Here is a 26,996-nt window from a genome sequence, read left to right as displayed (position 1 = left end):
GGAACATTATCTTGATTGGAAGAAAACCCCCTCCCCATCTCCCTCTCTCTCTCTCCCTCTCTCTCTCTCCCTCTCTCTCTCTCCCTCCCTCCCTCTGTAGCTCTCCAGACCGTTTTGACCTTCAGTGAGCTGATGTGTGTACGTCTGACACCCCCACAGGAACCTGGTTTAAAAAAAAAAAAACACTTTCCTAGACAGGTCAATAGCTTTCCCCTCATCTGAGCACATGAAAGCAAAAAAGAGAGGAAAATGAAGAGAAAGATAACAACAACAATCACAACAACAACAGCAGCAACATTGTAAATAATAATTATAGTTGACAGAATAGCATTTTATTCTTGTCTGATAGCAATACTAATATTGACACCTTGAATATGAGTCGATCTGATCTGATTGGTCAGAAGCCCAATCCTGATTGGTCCAAGAACAGTTTAGGTTTGCGTAGGGGTGGGCAAAATGATGATATTTTATATTGTGTTGCATGATAGCGATATTGTATCGATGTCGACCCTGATACTGGCACTTAAACGCAGTATCGGTATCGGTGTTGGGTTCAGCGATTTCTGCTGCGTGCGTGTGCATTGCGTTGGCGGTGTGGGGCGACAAGCAGCAGTAAAAATGCTCATTGCAGAATCTGTAACGGCAAGTTTTGGTGTGAAAAACACGCTAAAAGAGCCGCTTACCTGAGCAGCTGAGCTGCTTCTTTCAGTAATCGCTCGACTGCCGCTGTGTGGTCACTCACAGTCTGAGTTAATGTCACTGAGGGAAAGAACCGCTGGACTGTTGGCGTAATGATGGCCTTTAGCCTTGATTTAGCCTTTACAATAGCAGCCCGCTAACTGGACCTGTGCGTCTACTAGCACCGCCTGCAGCGCGCCTCCATCGGTCAGCGGTATCACTCATCAGCAGGGTCTCGCTGGCACTTAAAGCCAGAAAATAACAGTTTTCACGCACATATGAGACAAACGATCTGAGAAGTTTGGATGTGAAACAACATTCAGCTCCGTTTTTGAGCCCCAGAAGCTGCTGTGTTGATATTTTTAACCGTTTTGCACAATAAAGATATTTTACATTTACTTAAGTTGTTAAAATGGTTCTTATTACTAATTAAATATTGTGAATAGTAAATATACACAGTCCGTAAACAAAAATAAGTTTTTTAAGCATCTAATAAATATAATCCAAGCTGAGTGTGTGTTTGTGATGCAGAACATAGATTTTACCAAAATAAAATATTTATAAATGTAATTGTATAAATATCAGGACTTATAGGTGAGTTAGGTCCGATACTAAAGGGTCAGGTATCAATATCGGAAGTAAAAACATGGTATCGGTGCATCTCTAAGTTAAAGAATTATTGTATTTGTAGGTTTATTATTATTATTATTATTATTATTATTATTATTATTATTATTACATTTTTATATGTGGCACTACAGGTTCTATTTTTGTCTGTTCCAACTTATTAAATCTCAAAAAAAACTAAATATTGTGACGCGTATCATGTGTCGTTAATATTTTTGCTGTATGCAGCGTTGCCATGGAGACGTCACCCAGTAAAAGTGATCAGAAAATCCAGGATTAGATTAAACTAAGCTCAACTTTAGCTAGGCCTCCATTGGAAAGGAGTCATTGTGTCATAGAACTGAGAATAAAGTCAAACGCAGTGAAAAGACTTGTGGAAATGGCTTTTTTCTTTTCTTGAGGTCTTAAAAAGATACTAAGCTCTGAATTTGAGAAGAAGAAGAAACCACAGAGAGAGGAAAGAACCCAAAGAGGCAGACTGGGTTGAAACCTATTAGAAACAGATAGGAAAGACATCAGGGTGACGAGGGAGGAATGGAGAAGAGGAGAGGAGGAATAGAGAGAGCTGAAAATTACAGGCGTTTGAGGAGCTGCTGGAAAAGAGGGAGAAGTGATTTGTTTGGGAAAGAGAGAGGAGGAGGGAGTAGCTGCACGGGACGAGGACGGGAGAGGGAAGGAGACGGAGAGATGGAGAGCAATAGAGGGGGATGATATAGAGGGGACTGGAGTGGAGGAGTGTGGCGGAGAAATGGAGGCTAAATCATTGTGTGTGTGAGGGGGGGTGTAGCGACGAAATAAACGTTTAGATTCTGCGGCTCAGACTCGCAAATCGCCTCAGATAACAATGTCAGACAAACAGGGGGAGTAATTTGTATCTCTCTCACACACTCATACACACACACACACACACACACACACACACACACACACTCATATACACACACACACTCATATACACACACACTCATACACACACACACACACACACACTCACTCATATACACACACACTCATACACTCTCTAACTGTCTCCCTATGTCTCTTAGTCTCTCTCTGTCTGTTAGTCTCTCTCTCTCAGTCTCGTAGTCTCTCTCACTGTCTCTCTCACTCTCTCTGTCTCTCTCTCTCGCTGTCTCTCTCTGTCTCTTAGTCTCTTTCTCTCTCTCTCACTGTGTCTCTCTCTCACCGTCTCTTTCTCTACGTCTTTTAGTCTCTCTCTCTCTCTTTGGCTCTTAGTCTCTCTCTTACTGTCTGTCTCTCTGTCTCATAGTATCTCTCTCTCTCAGTGTGTCTCTCTAACTGTCTCTCTCTGTCTCTTAGTCTCTTTCTCTCTCTCTCACTGTGTCTCTCTCTCACCGTCTCTTTCTCTACGTCTTTTAGTCTCTCTCTCTCTCTGGCTCTTAGTCTCTCTTTTACTTTCTATCTCTCTGTCTCATAGTATCTCTCTCTCTCAGTGTGTCTCTCTAACTGTCTCTCTCTGTCTCTTAGTCTCTTTCTCTCTCTCTCACTGTGTCTCTCTCTCTCTGTCTCTTTCTCTTGCTTTTAGTCTCTCTCTTGCTGTTTCTTCTTTTCAAATGTCGCTCACTCTTAGGGTCTCTCTCTCTTTTACCATCTCTCCCTCTTTCTCATATTTCCCTATCTCTTTCTTTCTTTCTTCCTCTCTCTCTCTCTCTTTGTCAATCTTTCTCACTGTTTCTTTCACTGTCAGTCCCTTTCTTTATTTCTCTCTCTCTCTCTCTCTCTCTCTCTCTCTCTCACTCACTCACTGTCTTCCTTCTTTCCCTTTCTCTCTAACTCTTTCACTCTTGCTGTCTCTCTCTATTGCTCTCTGCTTTAGTGTCTCTTTCTCTCTCTAATTCTCTAACTCTGTCTCTTCTCTCTCACTCTTTGCGCCTTATTCCTCTTTCTTCCTCTGTTTACCTCGGGTGGGTGAGAGAGAGATGGATGTAAAGAAGAGGAAAGAAAGGGCCGAGATAAAAAGTAGAAAGAGTGACGTGGCAGATGAGGAGCAGGATGAAAAGAAGGGAATGTATAGATGGGAAAGTCAGAGGAAGAAGATTACTGTATGCAAATACGCCTAGATAAGAAGGGACAGAGAGAGAGAGAGAGAAAAACACATAGAAACACTTCACCTCATCTTATATGCACTGCAAATATGATCAGACACAGGAGCGCTCGCTGTTTCATAAACCATGCATTCAAAATATTACACTCTCTCTCTCTGTAGCGCCACATACGCATAGATTCGTATCATCAGATCAAACCTTCTGTATGTTTCTTTCTATTTATTTACTTATTTTTACACCAAAATGTCCCCATACAGAGCCCTGCTGGTGACGCCCCATATAAATAAAAAGTGGTCATGCCTTATTAATGTGGGAATGAGATCCTAATGCGTGGCCACGACTTAGTAAGGCGTGAGAATGAGATCCTAATGCGTGGCCATGACTTTGTAACACATGATCTCATTCCCATGCCTCACTAAGTCAAGGCCACCAAAGTGGAGTGGGAAATTTGAGGCACCAGAATGTAACCGCTGTACCATTTAAGGTGGAGTGGGAAATTTGAGGCACCAGAATGTAACCGCTGCACCATTTAAGGTGGAGTGGGAAATTTGAGGCACCAGAATGTAACCGCTGCACCATTTAAGGTGGAGTGGGAGATTTGAGGTGCCAGAATGTAACTGCTGCACCATTTAAGGTGGAGTGGGAGATTTGAGGTGCCAGAATGTAACCGCTGCACCATTTAAGGTGGAGTGGGAAATTTGAGGCGCCAGAATGTAACTGCTGCACAGTTTAAGGTGGAGTGGCAAATTTGAGGCACCAGAATGTAACTGCTGTACCAATTAAGGTGGAGTGGGAAATTTGAGGTGCCAGAATGTAACCGCTGCACCATTTAAGGTGGAATGGGAGATTTGAGGTGCCAGAATGTAACTGCTGCACAATTTAAGGTGGAGTGGCAAATTTGAGGCACCAGAATGTAACTGCTGTACCAATTAAGGTGGAGTGGGAAATTTGAGGCGCCAGAATGTAACTGCTGCACAGTTTAAGGTGGAGTGGCAAATTTGAGGCACCAGAATGTAACTGCTGTACCAATTAAGGTGGAGTGGGAAATTTGAGGCGCCAGAATGTAACCGCTGCACCATTTAAGGTGGAGTGGGAAATTTGAGGTGCCAGAATGTAACCGCTGCACCATTTAAGGTGGAATGGGAAATTTGATCTGCCAGAATGTAACCGCTGCTCCATTTAAGGTGGAATGGGAAATTTGATCTGCCAGAATGTAACCGCTACACCATTTAAGGTGGAACGGGAAATTTGAGGCACCAAAATGTAACCGCTGTACCATTTAAGGTGGAACAGGAAATTTGAGGCGCCAGAATGTAACCGCTGCTCCATTTAAGGTGGAGTGGGAAATTTGAGGCACCAGAATGTAACCGCTGCTCCATTTAAGGTGGAGCGGGAAATATGAGGCACCAGAATGTAACCGCTGTACCATTTAAGGTGGAACGGGAAATTTGAGGCACCAGAATGTAACCGCTGCTCCATTTAAGGTGGAACGGGAAATTTGAGGCGCTAGAATGTAACCACTGCTCCATTTAAGGTGGAACAGGACAATTCGAACAAGAAGCTGGTGGATAAAAAGCTGACTTCAGCCTTGTTCGTGTTCTATTACCCAGTTTGTTATTACATTAATGAGATGTCGATTCGAGCCAGACTGCTATTACTGAGGACCTCTGAGTTGATGAACTATGGGAGGTGATTCACTCTCTAATTATTACTTAGCAGACTTGTAAAAACTACAGGCGTGGATTAAAACCTCGGATCTCGTCTCAAATTACAGCACCTCCTCATGTGATACTAATCCAGCTCCAGTAGGGCCATACATAGTAGTACGTACTGAAATAACCACGTTTACATACCACACCAGACTCTTTTATCTGATAAAACGAGGACCGTTTATTTCTCTATAATCCTTTTTTCTGCTCTTGTAAAGCTGCTGTGTCGGAGGTCTGAGGTTTCGTTCCGAAGGCGACGATGTGCACTATAGATTCCAGACGCTTACACAGCAGCATGAATACATCCGTCTCCACCCTCCCCATCACACACACACACACACACACACACACACACACACACACACACACACACACACACACACACTCAGATACACACACAGAGGATGTTATATAAACCTGATATGCCCTCTTACTGTCATCTCACCCCCTCTTTACATCCAACACCGCATCCTCTATTGATTCCTCACTATCGCTATGTCTCTCTTCGTCTGGTAAACTCGTCAATCTCTCTCCTCTCTCTTCCTTTCTCTCACCCTTTTTCTGTCTTCTCTCTCTCTCCTTCTTTCCTTTCTTTCTTCTCTCTTCTCTGTCCTCTTTTCTTTCTCTCTCTACCCTCTCATTCTCTTTCTCCTTCTCTCCCTGTCTCTCTCTCTCTCTCTCTCTCTCTCTCTCTCTTTCTCTCTCTCTCTCTCTCTCTCTCTCTCTCTCTCTCTCTCTCTCTCTAAAGTCATTTGGCTGTTGCCAGGTTGAGTAAGGAGGTTAGTTCAGTAGAAGTTGTTTTTGAAAGTTATTGCGATGAAGATGATTTTTTGTTTTCTCTCTCTTCACTTTCTTTTTCTTTTTCTCTATCTCTCTCTGTAATCTCTTAATTTACTTTAATTCTACTCACTAAGCTTTTTGGTGCAGCTATATTTGGCTACAGTTTGGCCAAAAAACAGTAAAATAACAAGAACAAACAGAACAAAGATTACGAATCTCAGTTTCAGTAACAAAAGAGATGAAGTTATTAAAATCATCAAAGAAGAAGAAAAAATAAGAACAGTGTGAGAGTGTGTGTGTGTTTGTGCGTGTGCATGTGTGAGAGTGTGTGTGTGTGTGTGTGTATCAGTAATGTGTTACGCTGCTAAGTTGTGTGTGTGTGTGTGTGTGTGTGTGTGTGTGTGTGTGTGTGTGTGTGTGAGTGTGTGTGAGTGTGTGTGTGCGCAGCAGTGGCGATCCGCTGCTGTGCCACCTCAGCATGATTCCCTATTAGTATGTTTTTTTTTCCCCGGAACAACAGAGCAGCTAAACGAGTGCAGAAAAGCATCTGCCTCCTTTCCTCCCTCTGCCTCACTCCACCCTGCCTGAAAAAGAGTGCAGGAAGTGGGGGAGGAGAGATCGGGAACAGCCTTTAGCATCCTTTCACACCAGGAGAGAGAGAGAGAGAGAGAAAGGTGGGTGAAAGATGAGTAAAGAAGAATGAAAAGAGGAGTCTGGCAATGAGAAAGAGAGACTGAGAGAAACGGTAGAAAGAAAGGAAGAAGAAAAAGAGAGTGAGAGAAAGAGAAAAGACAGAGACATGGTGAAAAGAGACAGAGCAATAAAAGAGAGACAAAGAGAAGGAGAAGAGAGATGTGGAGAGAGAAAAAAGAGACAGAGGGAGAAAAGAGAGAAACAGGGTGAGAGGCAGAAAAGATGGTGGCAGGGAGAAAGAAAAGGCACGGAGAGAAAGAGGAAAGAGAGACACAGAGAAAGAGAGAGAGAAAAGAGAAAGAAAAGAGGGAAACGAGAGAGGGAGAAAAGAGAAACAAGGTGAGAGAGAGAAAAGAGAGACGAAAAGAGAGATGGAAGGGGTGGGGGGGGCAAGAGTAAACAGAAAGATCAAGAAAGCAGGCAATAGAAAAAAACTAAATTGAAAGAGAAATTGAAAGAGAGAGAGAGAGATGAGGGAAAGAAAAGGGCGGGGGGGGGGCGGTTCAGGGCAGTTGACCCTCCTGAGGCTGCGGTGGGCGTCCTGGTCTGAGCCTATTAGCATGCTAAAGTGTGGAATCAGACAGAGAGGCTACTCAGGTAGCCCAAAGCAAACGCACCAACACAGACCGAGCGAGAGAAAGAGGAGGAGAGAAAAAGGAGGGAAGAGAGAGCGAGCGAGAGAGAGATAAGAAGGACGAGAGAGAGAGAGAGCGAGAACAATTTAAACTCCCCGAGGGCTCCGTGGGAAGGAATTAGCGGATGAACTTTGGAAGAAAAGCTGCTATCCAGACTGTAGAAAACAAAAGAGTAGGTTGAGCGTGTGTGTGTGTGTGTGTGTGTGTGTGTGTGTGTGTGTGTGTGTGTGTGTGTGTGTGTGTGTGTGTGAGTGAGTGAGTGAGTGTGTATCAGTAATGTGTTGCGCTGCTGAGTTGTGTTTGTGTTTCCAGTCCCTTTTAAAGTAACTGCTAGAACATTGTGTTCTGCAGAATCCAGTGTTTTATCTCTACAGTCTTCACTACAGGCTCCTGTGTTTTAAAGTTCAGTGTGAAATCGATTGTACACAGCTGAAGCACAACATACACACTCACACCAACTGTAGCATGAATTTGACTGTGTCTTCATCTCCATAGATGCCAAAAATCACAGCAATACAACCTGTAGTTTCCCCTATTCAGAGCGATGGTTATTGCTCAGTGTTATGAGCTGACTGAAGCCCCTGTGGGTGGACTAAGAGCTTTCCATTCAGCCCCTCTGTTGTTTTGCTGTTGTGCAGATGTGTTAGTGTGTGCGCAAGCAGATGTGTTCATGTGTACAGACTTATCATCTCATCTCTCTTGTTACATGAAACATGAACAACATGACATTATGACCACCTCCTTGTTTCTACACTCATTGTCCATTTTATCAGCTCCACTTACTATATAGGTGCACTTTGTAGTTCTACAGTTACAGACTGTAGTCCATCTGTTTCTCTGATACTTTGTTAGCCCCCTTTTACCCTGTTCTTCAGTGGTCAGGACCCCCATGGACCCTCACAGAGCAGGTACTATTTGGGTGGGGGATCATTCTCAGCACTGCAGTAACACTGACGTGGTGGTGGTGTGTTAGTGTGTGTTGCGCTGGTCTGAGTGGATCAGACACAGCAGTGCTGCTGGAGTTTCTAAACACCTCAGTGTCACTGCTGGACTGAGAATAGTCCACCAGCCAAAAATATCCAGCCAACAGCGTCCTGTGGGCAGCGTCCTGTGACCACTGATGAAGGACTAGAGGATGACCAACACAAACTGTGCAGCAGCAGATGAGCTATCGTCTCTGACTTTACAACTACAAGGTGGACTGACAAGGTAGGAGTGTCTAAGTGAGTGGACAGTGAGTGGACACAGTGTTTAAAAACTCCTGCAGCACTGCTGTGTCTGATCCACTCGTACCAGCACAACACACACTAACACTCCACCACCACGTCGGTGTTTAAAATCAGAGAACGGGAATGAAGCGATATATGGAGTTCTGTGACTTGGAGCAACAGCACTAAAGGATCTGCTGCCTATGGAGGCTAGTCTGAATCAAGAGGTCATCAGAACCTATGTAGTATGTATGTATGTACAGTAAAAGGTATTCTACATACTGTGCTGGACTAAGTCTAAGTCTAATTAAATAGGACTATAAGTGGCTCTCTGTCATCAGACATGCAGTCTGGAGTGTGTTTTGAGTACGAATGATATCCACAATGTTTTTAGAAAAGCATATTGAGACATAATTTGTCATGACAAGGTTAAATATCAATATAAATATCGTCGTATTGCTCAGGCCTAGTCAGGATCATTTTGTTGGTTGTATAGGTTAAGCCTGTTTTTTCTAGTCAGAACATGTTTGCCCTGAAAATGTACAGAAACACACACACACACACACACACACACACACACACACACACACACACACACACGGGATGCTGAGTTAATGAGTAGAGCAGAGCCGCTAGCCAGTTTGATTGAGCCGGCAACACATGCCACATCATTGCCAGGTCAGAGAGGGTATCCCAGCATCCTCTGGGCCTGAGAGTACGGGGGCACACGTGTCTGGCCAGGTTTTAAAACACACACACACAGTCACAGTGTTCTTTTAAGCCTCATTAAAACAGCTGACAGCACAAGGTCAGAGTGAGCGAGAGACAGACACCTCATTCAGACAGTGAAAGAGAGATTTAGAGATAGAGAGATAGTGAGAGGTTTAGTGATGGAGAGATAGAGAGAGCAGAGAGAAAGGTGGGAGAGATAGAGCGAGGTGGATGCATGCATTAGAAAGAGTAAAAAGGAATAACAGGTGAAAGAGGGAGGTCAGGAGACAGAGAGGAGGGATAATTACACAACGCGGTCAGCCTTTCAGTGACCCTCATTTTACATCTCTTTCTCTACCTCTTTATCTCTCTCTCTCTCGCTCTGCCTGGTTGGATGTGGTGTTAAAAACCACACATTGATTTTGTCAGGCTTAGAGATGGTCTTTATCAGCCATGAATCAGTGCTGCGACTATTAATTGTGTCTATTATGGTTAACTTATTGAATATTTTTCAATGAATTAAATAGTCTAGTTACCACAAGACCTAATTTTACTGGGGTACTTTCGTGTGAAACGTTTCAGGAAACGTTTGTTGTGCTGCAGTGAAACAGATATTACTGTCAGACTGTAAAACTACACACACTGCAGATTCATACTGGATTAAAATCACTCCACAATTATTACCGTCAGACTGTAAAACTGCACACTCTGCAGATTCATACTGGATTAAAATCACTCCACAATTATTACCGTCAGACTGTAAAACTACACACTGCAGATTCATACTGGATTAAAATCACTCCACAATTATTACTGTCAGACTGTAAAACTGCACACACTGCAGATTCATACTGGATTAAAATCACTCCACAATTATTACCGTCAGACTGTAAAACTGCACACTCTGCAGATTCATACTGGATTAAAATCACTCCACAATTATTACCGTCAGACTGTAAAACTACACACACTGCAGATTCATACTGGATTAAAATCACCCCACAATTATTCCGTCAGACTGTTAAAAACTACACACACTGCAGATTCATACTGGATTAAAATCACCCCACAATTATTACCGTCAGACTGTAAAACTACACACACTGCAGATTCATACTGGATTAAAATCACCCCACAATTATTACCGTCAGACTGTAAAACTGCACACTCTGCAGATTCATACTGGATTAAAATCACTCCACAATTATTACCGTCAGACTGTAAAACTACACACTGCAGATTCATACTGGATTAAAATCACTCCACAATTATTACTGTCAGACTGTAAAACTGCACACTCTGCAGATTCATACTGGATTAAAATCACTCCACAATTATTACCGTCAGACTGTAAAACTGCACACTCTGCAGATTCATACTGGATTAAAATCACTCCACAATTATTACCGTCAGACTGTAAAACTACACACACTGCAGATTCATACTGGATTAAAATCACCCCACAATTATTCCGTCAGACTGTTAAAAACTACACACACTGCAGATTCATACTGGATTAAAATCACCCCACAATTATTACCGTCAGACTGTAAAACTACACACACTGCAGATTCATACTGGATTAAAATCACCCCACAATTATTACCGTCAGACTGTAAAACTACACACACTGCAGATTCACACTGGATTAAAATAATAGTGTTTGAGGTGGTTTTGAGGGACTTGGATCCCAGAGGTGATGAGGTCACTCTGAGGACAGGAAAGTCAAGGGCTGCTAGTGCAGCTGATCAAACTCCATTTGATTACCCGGTTTTCATCAACACCCACTGGCTAATCAAACAAAGCACAACTTGCCAGCGCACACACACACACACACACACACACACACACACACACACACACAGTTAACAGGCATGCACGAGCCGTCACACTCCCGACTCTTTCACACACTCCTACTTCCAACACCATCAGTCACACTTAGAACACACACACAGTCTGATGAGAAACACACATACACACTCTTTTACTGACACCCCCTCCCCACTTACACACACACACACCAGATGCATGGTCTCGCACTGACAGAGCAGACCAGCACTAAACTTTAAATGTGACAGGCAGACGTGAGAGGGTGGGGGGTTATGATTCAGTGGGTGGAGTTTATGGCGAGGTGGGTGTTCTTTATGAGATGGGCGGTGTATGTGGTGGAGTGGGTGTGTTTTAGTGTGCAGTGTGCGGGTTGCTGGGTGGTTCTGGTTCAGTGTGAGGTATGTCAGGTTTAGGATGTGAGGAGTGGAGATCACGGTGAGTTTGATGATCACGATGAGATGGATGGATTTTCTGTTGAGATTGTTGGTGTTTAGGGTGAGATGGGTGGGTTTTCTGCCGAGGTGGGTGGGGTTTATGGTCAGTTTGGTGTTTGGGATGCGATGGGTGGGCTTTCTGCTCTGATGGTGGTTTATGTGAGATTGGTGTGTCTAGGATAAGATGGATTTGTTTTCTGCTGAGGTGGGTGGGTTTTCTGCTGGGGTGGGTGGGGTTTATGGTGAGTTTGGTGGTATTTAGGATGTAATGAATGGGTTTGCTGGTGAGGTGGGTGTGGTTTATGGTGAGATTGTTGGTGTTTAGGATGTGATGAATGGGTTTTCTGCTAAGGTTGGTGGAGTTTATGGTGAGTTTGGTGGTATTTAGGATGTAATAAATCGGTTTGCTGGTGAAGTGGGTGGAGTTTATGGTGAGTTTGGTATTTAGGATGTAATAAATGGGTTTGCTGGTGAGGTGCGTGGGGTTTATGGTGAGTTTGGTGGTATTTAGGATGTAATGAATGGGTTTTCTGGTAAGTGGGTGGGGTTTATGATGAGTTTGTTGGTATTTAGGATGTAATGAATGGGTTTTCTGGTAAGTGGGTGTGGTTTATGGTGAGTTTGGTGGTATTTAGGATGTAATAAATGGGTTTGCTGGTGAGGTGAGTGGGGTTTATGGTGAGTTTGGTGGTATTTAGGATATAATGAATGAGTTTTCTGCTATAGTTGGTGTGGTTTATGGTAGGTTAGGTGGTATGGTGAGATTGGTAGTGTTTGTGATTAAATAGCTGGGATTTGTGATAACACATGGAGTTTTGAATGAAGCGGTCAGGGTTTATGAGGAGGAGGTGGGTTTAAGGAGGAGATGGTGGGTTTAGTAATAAAATAAATGTTTGATAATGAGGTGGGCGTGATGTATAGTGGGATCAGCGTGACTTGTGAATAGATTGCCTTGTTTTAGAATATAACAGGTGTTAACCTCCTCTCTTTGCAGCCTGAGGGTTTAGGGAATTAGGTCAGTGGAAAGGTCCTGACCTTAAGGAGGGTCTGTGACCCCACTTCCCGCCAGCCTAAGTCATTATGAGCTGGTTGCTTCTCTGTGGCTGTTACTGCAGTGATTAAGTCGGTGAGAGTACTCACTGTGTACGAATGCGCATCCGTTTTTGTGTGAGCTTTGTTGTGGCTTGTGAAATCTGTTCCAGCACAGATATAAATACTCATACTGAATGCAAATGAAGAGCTCAGAGGACTCTCTGTTACTGCCTTATTTATGCAGAGAAAAATTTATTTGTTTATTTGCAGGAGAATGTTATTCAATGTTATGTACTTTGCAATGCAATAAACTCTTGCTTGCTGTTGTATATATTACTGCGTCTTTTGGCTTCGGTTTCTGTTTGGCCCGTTTCTGAACTGGCTGGTGTCAGCTGGTGATTTTTTTTTTCCTGGCTGAGGTCCATCCCTGCTTGGGGAAGAGTAAGTGTGTCTTCTAAAACTGCGTTTGTGGCTTAGCGAAATAACTTTAGATTGAACAGTTACTTTCAGCTCTGCTCAAAGCTGCACTCAAAAGCGAGGAAAGCGCAGGATTGGGCTTTTAAAGGTACAATGCTTGTCACTAGGGCAATACCTCGAAGGTACCCTCAAGCATTTCACCTAAAAAAACGGTACAAATTAGTACATCAGGGCCGGATAGTGCACCCTTGAAGGTACATCTATGTTAATTGTACCTTCGGGACTCTCTCTAACTTCATCCTGCTCCTCTGAGTGATAGCGTTAGGATGTTGATGGGCCTTTCTTCCACCTCCTGCTAGCCACTGGGCATTGTGTGACTTCAGAGGAGGAAGGGATGATTGAGGGAAGGAAGGAAGGAGGGAGGGGAGTGCCTTGAGCGTGAGATTGGAACGGTGTGTTTGTGTTTGGAAACGGAGTGTGTTCCTCCTCCGTACGCTGGAGAGCTAATTACGACATCCGACCTTCGGCTCACTTTGTCCTTCTTTCACGTCCACTGCAACCCCCCTTCTTGCTGCCCAGTAGGGTCGAAAGGTTGTAGGTCAGAGGGGTTGTGGGTTTAGTTTAGATAAGAGGAGGGTATGCTGACCCTGGCTGACAAGAAGTGGACAGGGAGTGGACACACTACCGTTGAAAAGGTTGGACTCGCTTGGCGCATTGATAATTGTTGTTATTTTATCCAGTACACTTACAGTGTAGACTGGAATATAAACCAGACACCATATGGTATTTTTAAATGTCATATTCCATTTTTCAAGTTTTTTTGTACCAACAGGAAAATATTAGGATGACTGTAATTATATATTTCTAGTCATTTCTTGTCAAGTTATCTGCCTTGAGATATAATCACCTCTTTTCAAATGCCAGGCATTGTGGATATTCCTATTAGTTTTATTCTTAATTTGTTGTTCAGCTTTCCCCATTATTATGGAATCATCTGCTGCTCTCTTCAGTCCTCTGTGCTCGTGTAAGATGTCAGATAAACCACTAAAAACATGCATCTTTTTGTGGTCATGTCCAAATAAGGAATTCCAGGTCTAGGCTGTTTTTCTTTATGGGAGAATCGAAAATGGCTGTGGTAAATAAAAGTAGTATGTGGTAAAACAGCTGATATGTTTTATTCTGTGTACACTGTAAAAAATGAGAACTCAACCTAAAATGATACAATAACAGATTACACAGCTTTTCTTGAGTTGACTCAGCTTGAGGACACCAGAGTTCACCCAACTCAAACTTCTTAGTTGAGTCAAAAGTTCTCCCAGCTACTATTTCTAGGTCTGCATCTCAGTTAGATAAACAAAACTTAATTTGTGTTTTTTTTTACTCGATTTTCCCACTAGCTGGCCCTCCTTCTATCACACAGTCCCATCTGGCATATTTTCCTCTTGGGCTTCCGAATATGGACAGCTGTGGCATTGCTGGGATTCAAACTCACAACCTCCTGATGTTAGGATGAATCATTAGACAGTTGCACCACATGAGACTGCGCCATGCTTTAAAGTTAAAACAACAATTATTCTCTCCAGTGTATTAAACATTTGTAGACACAAGATCTGAGTTGCTTCATGTGTTCCTGAGTGGTGCAGTGGACTAAGCCGTCACCCCAATGGAAAGTTGTGACTTTGAGCCCCAGCGATGCCATAACCATTCATAAGTGTTCACCCAGGAGGAAAAATGTCTAGTAGGGTTGTGTGATGGAAAGAGTCCTGGCTAGTGGGGAAGTTGAGTATAAAACACTAGTTATTTTATTTACCTCACTGAGATGGAGAACTAAAAAAATTTGACCAAACTAAGAAGTTTGAGTTGAGTCAACTCAACAAAAGCCATGTCATCAGTTACTATATCATTTTGAGTTGAGCTGAACCTGCACAGAACCTTTATTTCTAACAGTGAAGGGTATTTTGGCCAGTTTTGTGATGTCAGTTCAATGTGCAGCAGTGTTAGCTTGGAAGTAGCAGTATTTGTATTTCGACTCCTTAACAAACTGGTAATTTAGAGGACCTGGTTGCATTCCTTGGAAAAATGGATGCAGTTGGGATTGGCTAGTTGTACATTATTGCCTGCACTAGCTTTGGCTAGTAGAATCCCACTTTCTGTGCTTCGATTAGTAGTTGAATCCCAACTTCTGTACTAGGAATAGCTTTCCTGAGCTAATATTGCTAGCAGTATTCCAACTCCTTAGCTAAGAATGGCTTGTCCTACCTGTTGAGCTAGGATTGGCAAGCTGAGGTAAGATGCCTGGTACTGTACCACCTCCTGTGCTAGGATTGGCTACCAGTAACTTACATCCTGTGCTATGATTGGCTAATAATGTCCTGCCTGGTACTTGCACGCAGGATAAAGTATGTCGGCTTTGAAATACTTCTGTTCACCACAAGATGGCAGCGATTTTTGTAAAAGCCATTGATTTTTCCCATAGAGATAAACAGCTTAGACTCTTAGATTAGAGTTCCTTATTTAGTCATGGCGCCAACTACGAAATGGCAGCATGACTTCTGAGGTCCATTATTTGAAACCTATGAAGTTACCAGCATCGGATTGGAACCCTGTTATACATTTATGTTAACAAACTGGTGATGACTGGTTGGTATTATTGACAAACAACATGAATTCCAAACTTGCGAATGGTGATTCCAAACATTTGAATGGTGCCATAAACAGGTTAGCAGAAGGATCGTATGGGATGCATGTTAGAAACATGAAACCGGTCATCTCTCGACGGTTGACCCCTTTTCCTGACATCCACGCTGGCCGGCAGAATAAACATGACCAGTTGTTTTCCTCAGGGAAAAGCTGAATCAAAACACTCTGTCCCTGGCACACAACACACACACACACAACACACACACACACACTCTGAGCATTTGTCCTCTGTCTTTCAACATTGGCCAAAATAGCCAACCCTGCTTTTGTCAGGATGCAATTTGATATAATAGGCCTGTGTCATCTCTAATTTGTAGGCGGTAATTAGCGCACTAGTGAAAACCCTTTTCCCTAAAGCGACCGCCAGAAAGGTCATTCAGCCCCGGCTGCAGGACGAGCGCAATTTGTTCCTCCGGCTTCTTTCTGCAGCGAGAAAGCTCAACTCCCTCTCTCCGCCCAGCTCCGGGACGCTGAGTGGGGTGGTTTTGTCGGAGCTTTGGGACGAGCCCTTTTGAACCTCCTGTTCAGTTTGCACAGCATCGCTCTACCTCCAGCTCGCTCCTTCCAGCAAACACAAAGGAAGCTCACATTTAAAAGCTGAAGGCTGCAGCTCCAGCCCCCTACGGTACGCAGAGCAAAGGCTACGGGATGGATTCGTTAAATTCCCACTTGTGTTCTGACAAACGGCACCTCCCGCAGTAGGATTGGCTAGTAGGATCCCCCATTCTTTGCTAAGTAGTTCTAGTACCATTTCCAGCCCAAACATTGGCAGTTTCTGTCATGCAATGGAATTAGTAGTATTCTGATCCTGCACAGGGATTGGCTAGTTGTAGATTGTCACCTGGACTAGCTTTGGCTAGTAGTATCCCACTTCCTGAGCTAAGATTAGTAGTAGTATCCCAACTTCTGTACTAGGAATAGCTTTCCTGAGCTAATATTGCTAGTAGTATTCCGACTCCTTAGCTAGAAATGGTTTGTCCTACATGTTGAGTTAGGATTGGCAAGCTGAGGTGAGACATCTGGTACTGTGCCACCTCCTGTGCTATGATTGGCTAATAATGTCCTGCCTGGTGAGCTAGGATTGGCTAGTAATATCCCATCTCTTGCGCTAGCATTAGCTAGTAATGTTCTACAGTTTGAGCCAAGATTGGCTAGTAGTGTCCCGTCTCCTAAATTAGTATTTCCTGGTAGTGTCCCATCTCATATGCTAGGATTTAGCTAGTAATATCCAGCCTCGTAAGCTTGGCTACTAAAGCCGATTTTCTCACTGCATAGTACCGACTCGACTTCACCTTTTTTGGTTTTCCATTAGGCAAAGCTGGTACCTGGTACTATTTTTGGTATCACTATTCATCGAGGTTCCAAGTGAGCCAAAGTAACGTGGAAAAACTCCATACTACTGATTGGTCAGGGAGAATCGTCACTGGTCTCCTTCTGTCTCTCTGGGCTCTGCCACCTACTGAGGAAAGAGATGGCAATAAGTAGGCTGGCAGAAACAAGGCACAGGGGCACATCATCAGCTGCTTAGCCCACTGGTTCAGCCCGACCGGCTCTCCATCCTGCATTCGACGCTCAGCCACGCCCCCTTCTCCACATGGAGTTTATCAAACATGTTTGATTTTTTCAGACCGACTCTGAGCGTAATCTAGTGTGAACTGGTCAGCGACTCAATCTGAACGGATTCCTGCAACAGCCAACGAAAACTGAGAGCCCGAAAGAAGAAAATACAGCAAGTAAACAAAGAAAAGTGGTGAAAAGTCTCTCACGTGTTGAGTGAAGCTTTTGAACGAGCTGAGTTTAAGACACGAGCACAATCGAGTTATGTGCATGTAAAACTCTAAAAAATACCAAATTGGTCACATTTTTAAATCCGTGATCCTCACTTAAACACGTTTACCTGCTGCTTCTTTACTGCGTCAGTGCAACCGGCAGAGAAAACAGCAGCAGCAGCTCCACGTTTATTTTTGCGTCTTCTGGTAACAGGAGAACGTGAGAGATCGCAAGAATTCACGTGAGTTTGCGCAAGTTCAGTGAGCTCCGTTTGGTTCAGCGGTAGCTTAAAAGTTGAGTAGTGTGTGACCCCTAATGTTTCAGTCGCCCAAAAAATCTGCTAAAAACAGTCGGATAGTGTGAGATGCCCAGTCTTATTATAATCTGTTAAGACTTTAAAAGTCATGTAAAGAACCCAAGGATTATTCCGACTGATCTGAAACGCGATCAGGAGTCCAAAAAGAGAATTGGGGCTAAAATTGGGGTAAAAGTTGTGTAGTGCAACCCCAGCTATGAAAGGATGTGAAGTGAGTGCAGATAAGTGAGGCTTTTGTTTGTTTGTTTGTTTTTAAATATTGCTGGGAACAAATAGAGCTTTCTAGAACTTCCTCTCTCTTCATCTGATGAGATGTGCTCTCCATTGCGCCATGCTACAACTCCGCTATCGATCCAATAAAAGAGGGCAAGCGCACAGGTATTAATACCTGCAACCCCTCCATTACTGACAAGTGATTTGCAGCAAACCAGCCGTGATCGCCGAAGGTTTCTTTCCTTCTCTCATCTTCTTTCGGCAATAAAAAAATAAAATAAAGCAAAACAGAAATCAATAGCGGTGAGATTGTTGCTGCTCGGCCCTGCATTTCAATTTCGGTAAATGGCAGAAGGAGCGCAAACGTACAGCTGCTTATCAAGCCTTACCCTTTTTTTCTTTTTTTCTTATCTCTCTCGGTAAAAAAATGCAGTGTGACATTTAATGCACGTTTAACACTCAATGAGTTTACTGGAGAATCCTGCAAATGTTATCACCTCTTTAATTTGCTTTTATAAACAGACACAAACAGGTGGGGTGCGACGATTAGACCCAACCTGCTAAAATCATTATGAAGTCATTATGCATGTGCATCACTATCACAAACCCCCCGCCCCCCTTTCCTTCATACCTTGCCGGTGGCCTGGCTAATAACACATTTTGCAATATGCAGCTAGTGATTATGATTCCAAACACCGCTCTTGTGTTTCCAGAGATGGGCCTCCCAGCGTGTTTGACACATCCCCTCATAAACGATGGTGAGGCAGGCTGTGTTGACGTTGCCTTGTGCTGACAAGCATTCACGGTTTAGTTGGTGCTCTGCCAAAACATTTCAGTAGCTTTGTTGGGCTGCAGACTCTGTCATTAAATCGCCTTGACAGGCCCCCCCCCCTTACCAAACAATGTTCCAGTCCAATGGGACGAGGACAGTGAAAAGCTGCAAGACATCCAATCTCTTCTCCTAATCATTTTTTGTTGTTTGTTTGTGTCCATACAGGCTGACGGAGGCAGTTCCCCAACATCTGGAGTCTCCAACGGTCCTTTGTCCAGTCAAGACCAGTGCTGAGGCACTAGAACTACCAGTTGTCGACTCAGAAGCACCCAGGATTACAAGTGGGCCAGCTAGAGCCATCACTGTCCATCCAGATCTACTAGTTGACCAGTCAGAAGCATTACTGTCCAGTCTCCCAATCATAACCATCTTTACTCATCCAGACCTATCATTCCTCCAGTCAGAGCCAACTGGTAGAACCATCACCGTCTGCCCAAGATTCATTTGTCCAGGCAGAAGTACCAGTCGTCCAATCAGAATCGTTGCTGTGTAGTTGAAGCTGGTCGTTATCCAATCAGAAACGGAAGAGAGATCTGGAGAAATGGGTGGGGCCAAAGTCCTACTCGTGATGTTTGTGATCGGCCTAGAAAGTGGAATGTGTGTCAACTGGAATCCAGTCCCACGGAAGACGGTCCGACATAATGGTGAGTGGCCTGTGGCCAGACTGCTTCTAGAAATAAACGTTTAGTTGACCTATCCATGCTCCGCCCACAAATGCATTCTTAAGCCTGGTCTAAGTACACAGTTTTAAGCCTGATTTCCCCCTTGCGACAAATTTTCACAATAATAAGCGATTTTCCATTTCGGGAGCTCAATCGGAAACGACTGAAGGCACAGATATTAAATAAACAGCTGGACTGTTTAAGGTGGAACGAGTAATTTATTACAGGTTTTTATTCTGTTAGCAATTTTGAATGCTTGTTAACAAGAAAAGGACGATAATCAAATACAAACAAATACATTTGTGGGATTCTTTGGTCTCTTTTTCAGCCGTCTTTCTTTTTTTCCCCATAATTTTCTGTTTGGAGCCTCTGAAAAACCTCTGTTTGGAGGGCCATGTAGCCCTAACACTTCACCCTACCCCACTAACTCAGCTACCCCTAGGCACAAATGTGCAAAACGGAGGGGTAAGGGCTGAGTGGTAGGGGCGAGGGGAGAAATGGGATTGGGCCTAGTAGATTGGGTCAGGTACTGATGTTGGATGGTCAGTTCTGGAACACTTTATTTCATCCCAAAGCTGTTGGATGGAGCTCCATCACTCCAGAGAACCCAGTTCCACTGCTCCACAGTCCAGTGCTGGGGGGCTTTGTACCCCTCTAGCCCACGCTTGGCATTGGGTCTGGTGACCTTAGGCTCATGTGTAGCTGTTCCAGAACGTCCCATTCTATTGGTGTTTAGCTTTTCGCTAACTAGTTTATTGTTAGGGAGCTGTTTCAACATCTCCGGCTATCATGGCTAAACTGAGGGGCTGGCAATGTATGTTCTTAACAAGAACTAGGCTGGTCAGCTAGCTAACAGGCTAAAAGATACACAACAGCCTAAACACCTCCATCATTAACATCACAGGTATGAAAGCACCTATGGTGTGATAAACTGTAAAACAACAGTATAAAAGTTATAGTTCAGTCAGAAGTCAACTCAAATCCAGGCTGAATCCCAAACGGCTCTGTACTCCCTAATTAGTGTGCTGGCTGTGGAACTTTAGAAATTCTAGCCTCTGCAGCCGAATAGTGCATCGTTTATCGAGTGTGGATGGGATGAGTCCCAAATCACTATTTCTTAGCTGTATTTTGCTCTGTTGGGCTGCAGGATCCAGTATTTAAATTCCTACATAGTGCACTATGTAGGGAGCAGGGAACCGTTTGAGATTCAGCCCCAGCATAAGAAGAGGAGCGCCGCTCGATTGGTGCTAAATAAGACTCACTGTGGTAAATTACTTTCTGAAAAGTCGTGTACTTAATCATGTTTTATGTTGGTCGCCGTTTTATAAAAGCAATAAGCCACTTGAGACGTGCATTACTGCGATTTTATCACGGGGAGGGGAGTTTTATCCCAGGATAAAATCGCAGTATTGCACAGCCTCAAATGGCTTATTGCTTTCATTATCCAACCAAACTTCAGACGAATCCTAGATCAGGGAAAATAGTAGTTTGTCGTTCTTTTAAGCGTCTTTAGGCTTCTTTGTGCCCCTCATCTCATCCCTGTTATATTCCACTCTCCCTCTCTCTCCCCTCTCTTCTCTTCACCTTTGTGCCTCTTTACCTCTCGGGGCTTTTTGCTCCTGCTTTCTGTTCCCCTGTGTTGGGAAGGGTGACTGGGTTTGGGGGCGTGAGCAGCTTTCTCAGGGCGATCGGGTTACTGCGGGCCTTTACTGGCTCTTGTATAAAAGCACTCGCTCTTCTGTCCTTTCTCACTCCCTCCATTTGTTCTTGTTCTCCTTCTTTCGTTCTCTTTTTCATCCACCCCCTCTTTTCTTTCTGTGCGAGTGCGTGAGGGTATGAATGATATGGTTGTGGAAAGTGGAAAAACGTATTGACGGGCGATCAGCGCAGCACTAAAACACACAGCGCAAATCAAACAGCAGATAATACAGAGGATTAAACAGCAGGAAGCAAAGCTCGCTCTCTCTCTCTCTCTCTCTCTCTCTCTCTCTCCCTCTCTCTCTCTCACTCGCTCTCTCTCACTCGCTCTCTATTACTATCTCTCTCTCTCTCTCTCTCTCTCTCTCTCTCTCTCCCTCTCTCTCTCTCACTCGCTCTCTATTACTCTCTCTCTCTCTCTCTCTCTCTCTCTCTCTCTCTCTCTCGCTTGCTCTCTCTCTCTATTACTCTCTCTCTCTCGCTCGCTCTCTCTCTGTCTGTTACTCTCTCTGTTTCTCTCTATTACTCTCTCTCTCTCTCTCTATTACTCTCTCTCTCTCTCTTGCTCTCTTGCTCTCTCGCTCTCTCTATTACTCTCTCTCGCTCGCTCGCTCGCTCGCTCACTCGCTCTCTCTCTATTACTCTCTCTCTCTCTCTCTCTCTCTATTACTCTCTCTCTCTCTCTCGCTCGCTCTCTCTCTATTTCTCTCTCTCTCTCTCTCTCCCTCTATTACTCTCTCTCTCTCGCTCGCTCTCTCTCTCTATTACTCTCTCTCTCTCGCTCGTTCTTTGTCTGTCTGTTACTCTCTCTATTTCTCTCTCTCTCTCTCTCTATTATTCTCTCTCTCTCGCTCTCTCTCTCTCTCTCTCTATTACTCTCTCTCTCTCGCTCGCTCTTTCTCTGTCTGTTACTCTCTCTATTTCTCTCTCTATTACTCTCTCTGCTCTCTCTCTCTCTGTTGCACTCTCTCTCTATTACTCTGTCTTTCTTTTCCTTTCTCCCTCTCTCTCTTCTTTTTCTCTCTACTTCCTTCTCTTTCTTTCCTTTCCTCTCTCTTTCTTTTTCCCTTCTTTATCCTCTCTATTTCTTCTCTCTGTCCATTTTTCTCTGTCGCTTTCCTTTCCTCTTTTTTTTCACCCTGTCTTTCTCTAGCTCTTTTTCCTCATTCTGTGCCCCTCTCTCTCTCTCTGTCTGTTTTTCTCTCTCACTTTCCTTTCCTCCTTCTTTCTCACTTTTATTTGCTCTCTGTTTCCCTCTATTTCCCTCTGTTTTCTCTTCATTACTCTTTCTTTTCTCTGTATTTCCATCTCTGTCTTTCCTTTCATCTCTCTTTTCCTCTGTCTTTAATTTTCTTTCTTTTTTCCCTTCTTTTTCTTCTCTATTTCATTTCTCTTTGTCTGTTTTTCTTCCACTTTCTTTCTTGCTGACAGTCGCCCCCCTCACTTTCTCTTTTCCTTTTTCCCTCTCTCTTATTCTTCTGTCTTTCTTTACTTTCCTCTCTCTTTTTCTCTCTGTCTTTATCTCTGTTTTCCTCATTCTCTGCCCCTCTCTCTTCTTTTCTCTCTCATTTCCTCCATGTCTTTAATTTTCTTTCTTTTCTCTTTTTTTTTCCATTGCCTCTCTTTTTCCTCTCTTTTTCTTCTATCTGTCCGTTTTTCTCTTTGGCTTGCCTTTCCTCTTTCTTTCTCATTTGGTTGCTCTCTCTTTCCATTTTCTTTTTCTCCAGTCTCTCTTCCGCCTCTTTGCCTATCTTCCTTTCTTCCTCTCTCCCTCTCTCCTCTCCCTTTTTATCTCTCTTTTCTATCTCTTTTCCCCACTCTGTAAACCGCCCCCCCCCCAGACTCTTGACTCGTCTCTAATTCTAACAGCAGTAGAGACTGAGAGAGGGTGAAGGCCGAGTTCATACCGCCTTAAATGGCAAAGAAATGGAGAGAGAGAGAGGCAGAAAGAGGGGGAAGAAAGTCCAAAAAAGAGAAGAAAAATACACAGAGGGAGTGCAGTGTGTGTTTAACTACTGTTCCAGGTCGCGCGTGTCTTTGTGCGAGAACCAAACCACATAAACAGAAACCCTGTGTATTCTGTTCACACACACACACAGACTTGTTTCTGTGAATTGTGGGGCCGTTACATATACTTTTCCTTAAGACTTACCCAGACCTAAACCTGAGCCACTACTACTGACCCTTAACCCTAAACCTTACCCTACCCCTAACCTTAACCCTGAGCTTAAAATGTAATCATTTTCACAAGCTGGTTCTCATAAGGAACCCCCTCCCCCGCCCCAACACACACACACACACACACAAACACAATGTCAGTGTATGAACAGGTTTTGGTACCCACAATGTGGCATAAACCAGGCCCACTGTCACACACACACTCACACAGTGCAGAAAGGAGGGTTGCGCGCGCGCGTGTGTGTGTGTGTGTGTGTGTGTGTGTGTGTGTGTGTGTGTGTGTGTGTGTGTGTGTGCATGTAGAATGCTTAGACTGGCAGTCTGAGGGATTTAAATCTTTGACTGTGTGTGTGTGTGTGTGTGTGTGAGTGAGAGAGAGAGAGAGAGAGAGATTGAAGTGGAGATAATACCCCCCTCCTGCACAGGCTCCGCCCACTAAATCACTCAATGAACTGTGGCTATAACTTTGAGATAGACTGAACAAGAGACAAGAGAGAGGGGAGAGGGAGGTAATGAGACAGAGAGAGTGAGAGAGAGAGAAGGAGAAAGAGAGCCGAAGGGAGAGAGAGAAAAGAAAGAGAATGAGAGACAAACAGTGAAGGAGGGTGAGAGAACGGAGAAAGAAGGAAAAGAGGGAGGAAGAGCAAGAGAGTGGAGAGAGAAAGTTAGAGAAGTGAGAGAGAGAAGGAGACAGGAGAATGAGAGAGACAGAAGAAAGAGAGAAAGTGTGTGTGTGTGGGGGGGTTGTGAGAGAGAGAAGAAGAAGGGAGACGGAGAGAGGAGAGAGAAGGAGACAGGAGAAAAAGAGAGACAGATAGAAGAAAGAGAAAAAGGAAGTGTGTGAGAGAGAAGGGAGAGAGACAGAGAGAAAGTGTATGAGAGAGTGCCAGCAAGAGACGAAAGAGGGAAAGAGAAATGGAGAGAAGGAGTGGAGTGTGTGAGAGGGAGAAAGACAGCGAGGGGAGGAGAGATGGAGAAGGAATAAAAGGGAGAGAGAGAGAAAGCAAGTCTAACGGAAAATTAAAGACAAATTTGAAAGGATAGCAGACGAAAGCTTTGGCATGAACTGAGAGGGATGGTATGAATATACAATCAAAACATGCTGAGGATGGCAGAGAGAGAGGGAAAGAGAGAGAGAGAGAGAGAGAGAGAGAGAGAGAGAGAGAGGGAAAGAGAGAGAGAGAGGCTGTCTATTCCTTCTTTCTACCCCCCAATTACTGTAATGAGAGCCTGAGTACAGCAGGAGGAGCCGTCAGAACCACATACTATCTACCCATAACCCCCCTCTTTATCTGCCTCACTCACCACAAACACATGGTATTTATATACTGTTAGAATGTGAGGTCATCATATGACCCCATGTGTGTGTGTGTATATATGTACACACATATATGTATATATATACTAGGGGTGCGGGAAAAAATCGATTCTTAGATGCATCGCGATGCGGACGTGGGCGATTCTGAATCGATTCACAAACGTCAAAAATCGATTTTCTACATATTTAATTTATAACGTAATGTTGACGGAACGCAAAAGGCGGAACTTGAAAGTGCGGAAGTGCAGCGTCCGGACAGTCTGTGGCGGCACATAACAAAAACACTACTGGATGAGTGAGAAATCTGACCGGCTCCCTCTGCATTAAAGCCAGGTTAGGTCAGGAGTCACAACACAAATGTTAAGAAGAGCCATTTTGTCCTTTCAACAAAAATCAAACCACCTTGGGAGCCACAACATTTAATGTCCAGTATGTCTCAGTATGTGTTAATGTCCTACTATAGGCTAAACGATATAAACGAAAACGCAGATTTACTTCGCTCTGCTTTAAGCTTCGCCTACAGCCGCTTTCCTCCCATCTCCGCCAGAAAACCTTTCCTCAGAAGCAGATCAGTTAAACATCTCTCAGCGTTCGACTGTTTTACGAGGCTGAAGTCGCTTCTTGTTCAAATTTACCCGTTCCACCTTAAATTCTGACTGAGGCGCCGAATGTAAACGCGGCACCATTTAAGGTGGAACGGGAGAATTCGAAAGAGAAGCAACTTCAGCTTCGCCACTGTTTACTGTTAAACAGTCTCTCGTTGCAGATTTAACGTACCAGGAAACCAACTGCGCTGCTTATAAATGCGAATAACGTGTCGCTGCTGTGACCTGCAGTCTGCACTCCAGTTCTCAGTCGTTGCGAAACAGGGCTTTCGCGTTATGTTGTACACGTCCCGTCTCAGGGATACCTTACTGACACAGCGATCCCCCCCGTCTCTACAACGAGACCAAAACCGAAGTTATAAGATCACTAAAGACAACGGGTAGAATAGCTGTAACGTGCTGTGTGGAGATCCATCACCACTGGATCTTATTTCACCGTAACTGCGCATTTTATCGCAGATGAGTAGCAGCAGCGTCTCATGCTCCCAACAAGCGCACTGAATGAGAGCCTTCTAGTTCACCTGCCACATCACTTCCATTTGATTTATTAATAATAGATATTGGAAGTAAATTCATTATGGATCATTACAAATACTTTGCTTTAAAAGTACCAAGTCACTTTAAATAACAATAACACAGAATTACTTCACTTTAAAATGTATATTGTCTCTACATTCTGTATATATTTTGTGTATATTTAATGTATTTCAGTAGTTTTTCTTGTATTTTTATTTGTACTTATTTATTTTCTGTAGAGTGATTGTCTGAGCCTCACCACAAGCATTTCAATGCATAAATGTCCTGACATGTTGTGCAAATGACAAATAAACTTGAAACTGGAACTCGAAACTTGAGCTCACACAGTGAGAAAATAGAAATGCTATATAGAAAAAAAAGATGCATCGATAATCGTTTTATAATCGCATCGCAGCCCTCTGAATCGTAATTGAATCGAATCGTGAGGTGCCTAGAGATTCCCACCCCTAATATATATATATATATATATATGTATATATGTATATATATATATATATATATATATATATATATATATATATATATATATATCACTGCTATATATAAATCACTGCTGTCTGAACAAAACCTCGTTTTTCAGTTTTTGACAGAATTTGAAAATGCATGTCGACCTGTATATTGTGTGTAAATTTCATGATGAATGGATTTTAAAAAATCCAAAATTTTCAGTGTGGTCTCAGACTTTTGGACCACACATTCTATATAATAATAATAATAATAATAATAATAATAATAGTGATAATAATAGTTTGTTCCATATGCATTATATATGGACTTATACCGCTGCTGTCAGAACAAACCCTCGTATCCACAGCAGTGCTGCTGGAGTTTCTAAACACTGTGTCCACTCACTGTCCACTCTATTAGACACTCCTACCTTGTCAGTCCACCTTGTAGATGTAAAATCAGAGACGATAGCTCATCTGCTGCTGCACAGTTTGTGTTGGTCATCCTCCAGTCCTTCATCAGTGGTCACAGGACGCTGCCCACAGGACGCTGTTGGCTGGATATTTTTGGTTGGTGGACTATTCTCAGTCCAGCAGTGACACTGAGGTGTTTAAAAACTTCAGTGTCTGATCCACTCGTACCAGCGCAACACACACTAACACACCACCACCACGTCAGTGTTACTGCAGTGCTGAGAATGACTCACCACCCAAATAGTACCTGCTCTGTGAGTGTCCATGGGGGTCCTGACCACTGAAGAACAGGTTAAAAGGGGGCTAACAAAGTATGCAGAGAAACAGATGGACTACAGTCTGTAACTGCAGAACTACAAAGTGCACCTATATAGTAAGTGGAGCTGATAAAATGGACAGTGAGGTGGTCGTAATGTTATGTCTGATC

The 26,996-nt window shown here is 43.5% G+C and overlaps 1 protein-coding gene across 1 annotated transcript in view; it reads left to right on the top strand.

The window, feature by feature from the left end:
- The window catches only part of sema4c (sema domain, immunoglobulin domain (Ig), transmembrane domain (TM) and short cytoplasmic domain, (semaphorin) 4C), a 120,467-nt gene that overhangs the window by 42,447 nt on the left and 51,024 nt on the right, over window positions 1–26,996 (top strand). The window contains exon 2 of the mRNA XM_036598422.1: window positions 18,817–19,295. Coding sequence (XP_036454315.1) covers window positions 19,193–19,295 — 103 coding nt within the window. The 5' untranslated portion in view covers window positions 18,817–19,192. The remainder of the gene's footprint in view (window positions 1–18,816; window positions 19,296–26,996) is intronic.

The sequence above is a fragment of the Colossoma macropomum genome, unplaced genomic scaffold (genome assembly GCF_904425465.1).
Source record: "Colossoma macropomum unplaced genomic scaffold, Colossoma_macropomum, whole genome shotgun sequence".
NCBI lineage: Eukaryota > Metazoa > Chordata > Actinopteri > Characiformes > Serrasalmidae > Colossoma > Colossoma macropomum.
The sequence above is the reverse complement of the archived record's forward strand: the minus strand, read 5'-3'. Positions and strand labels throughout refer to the sequence as shown.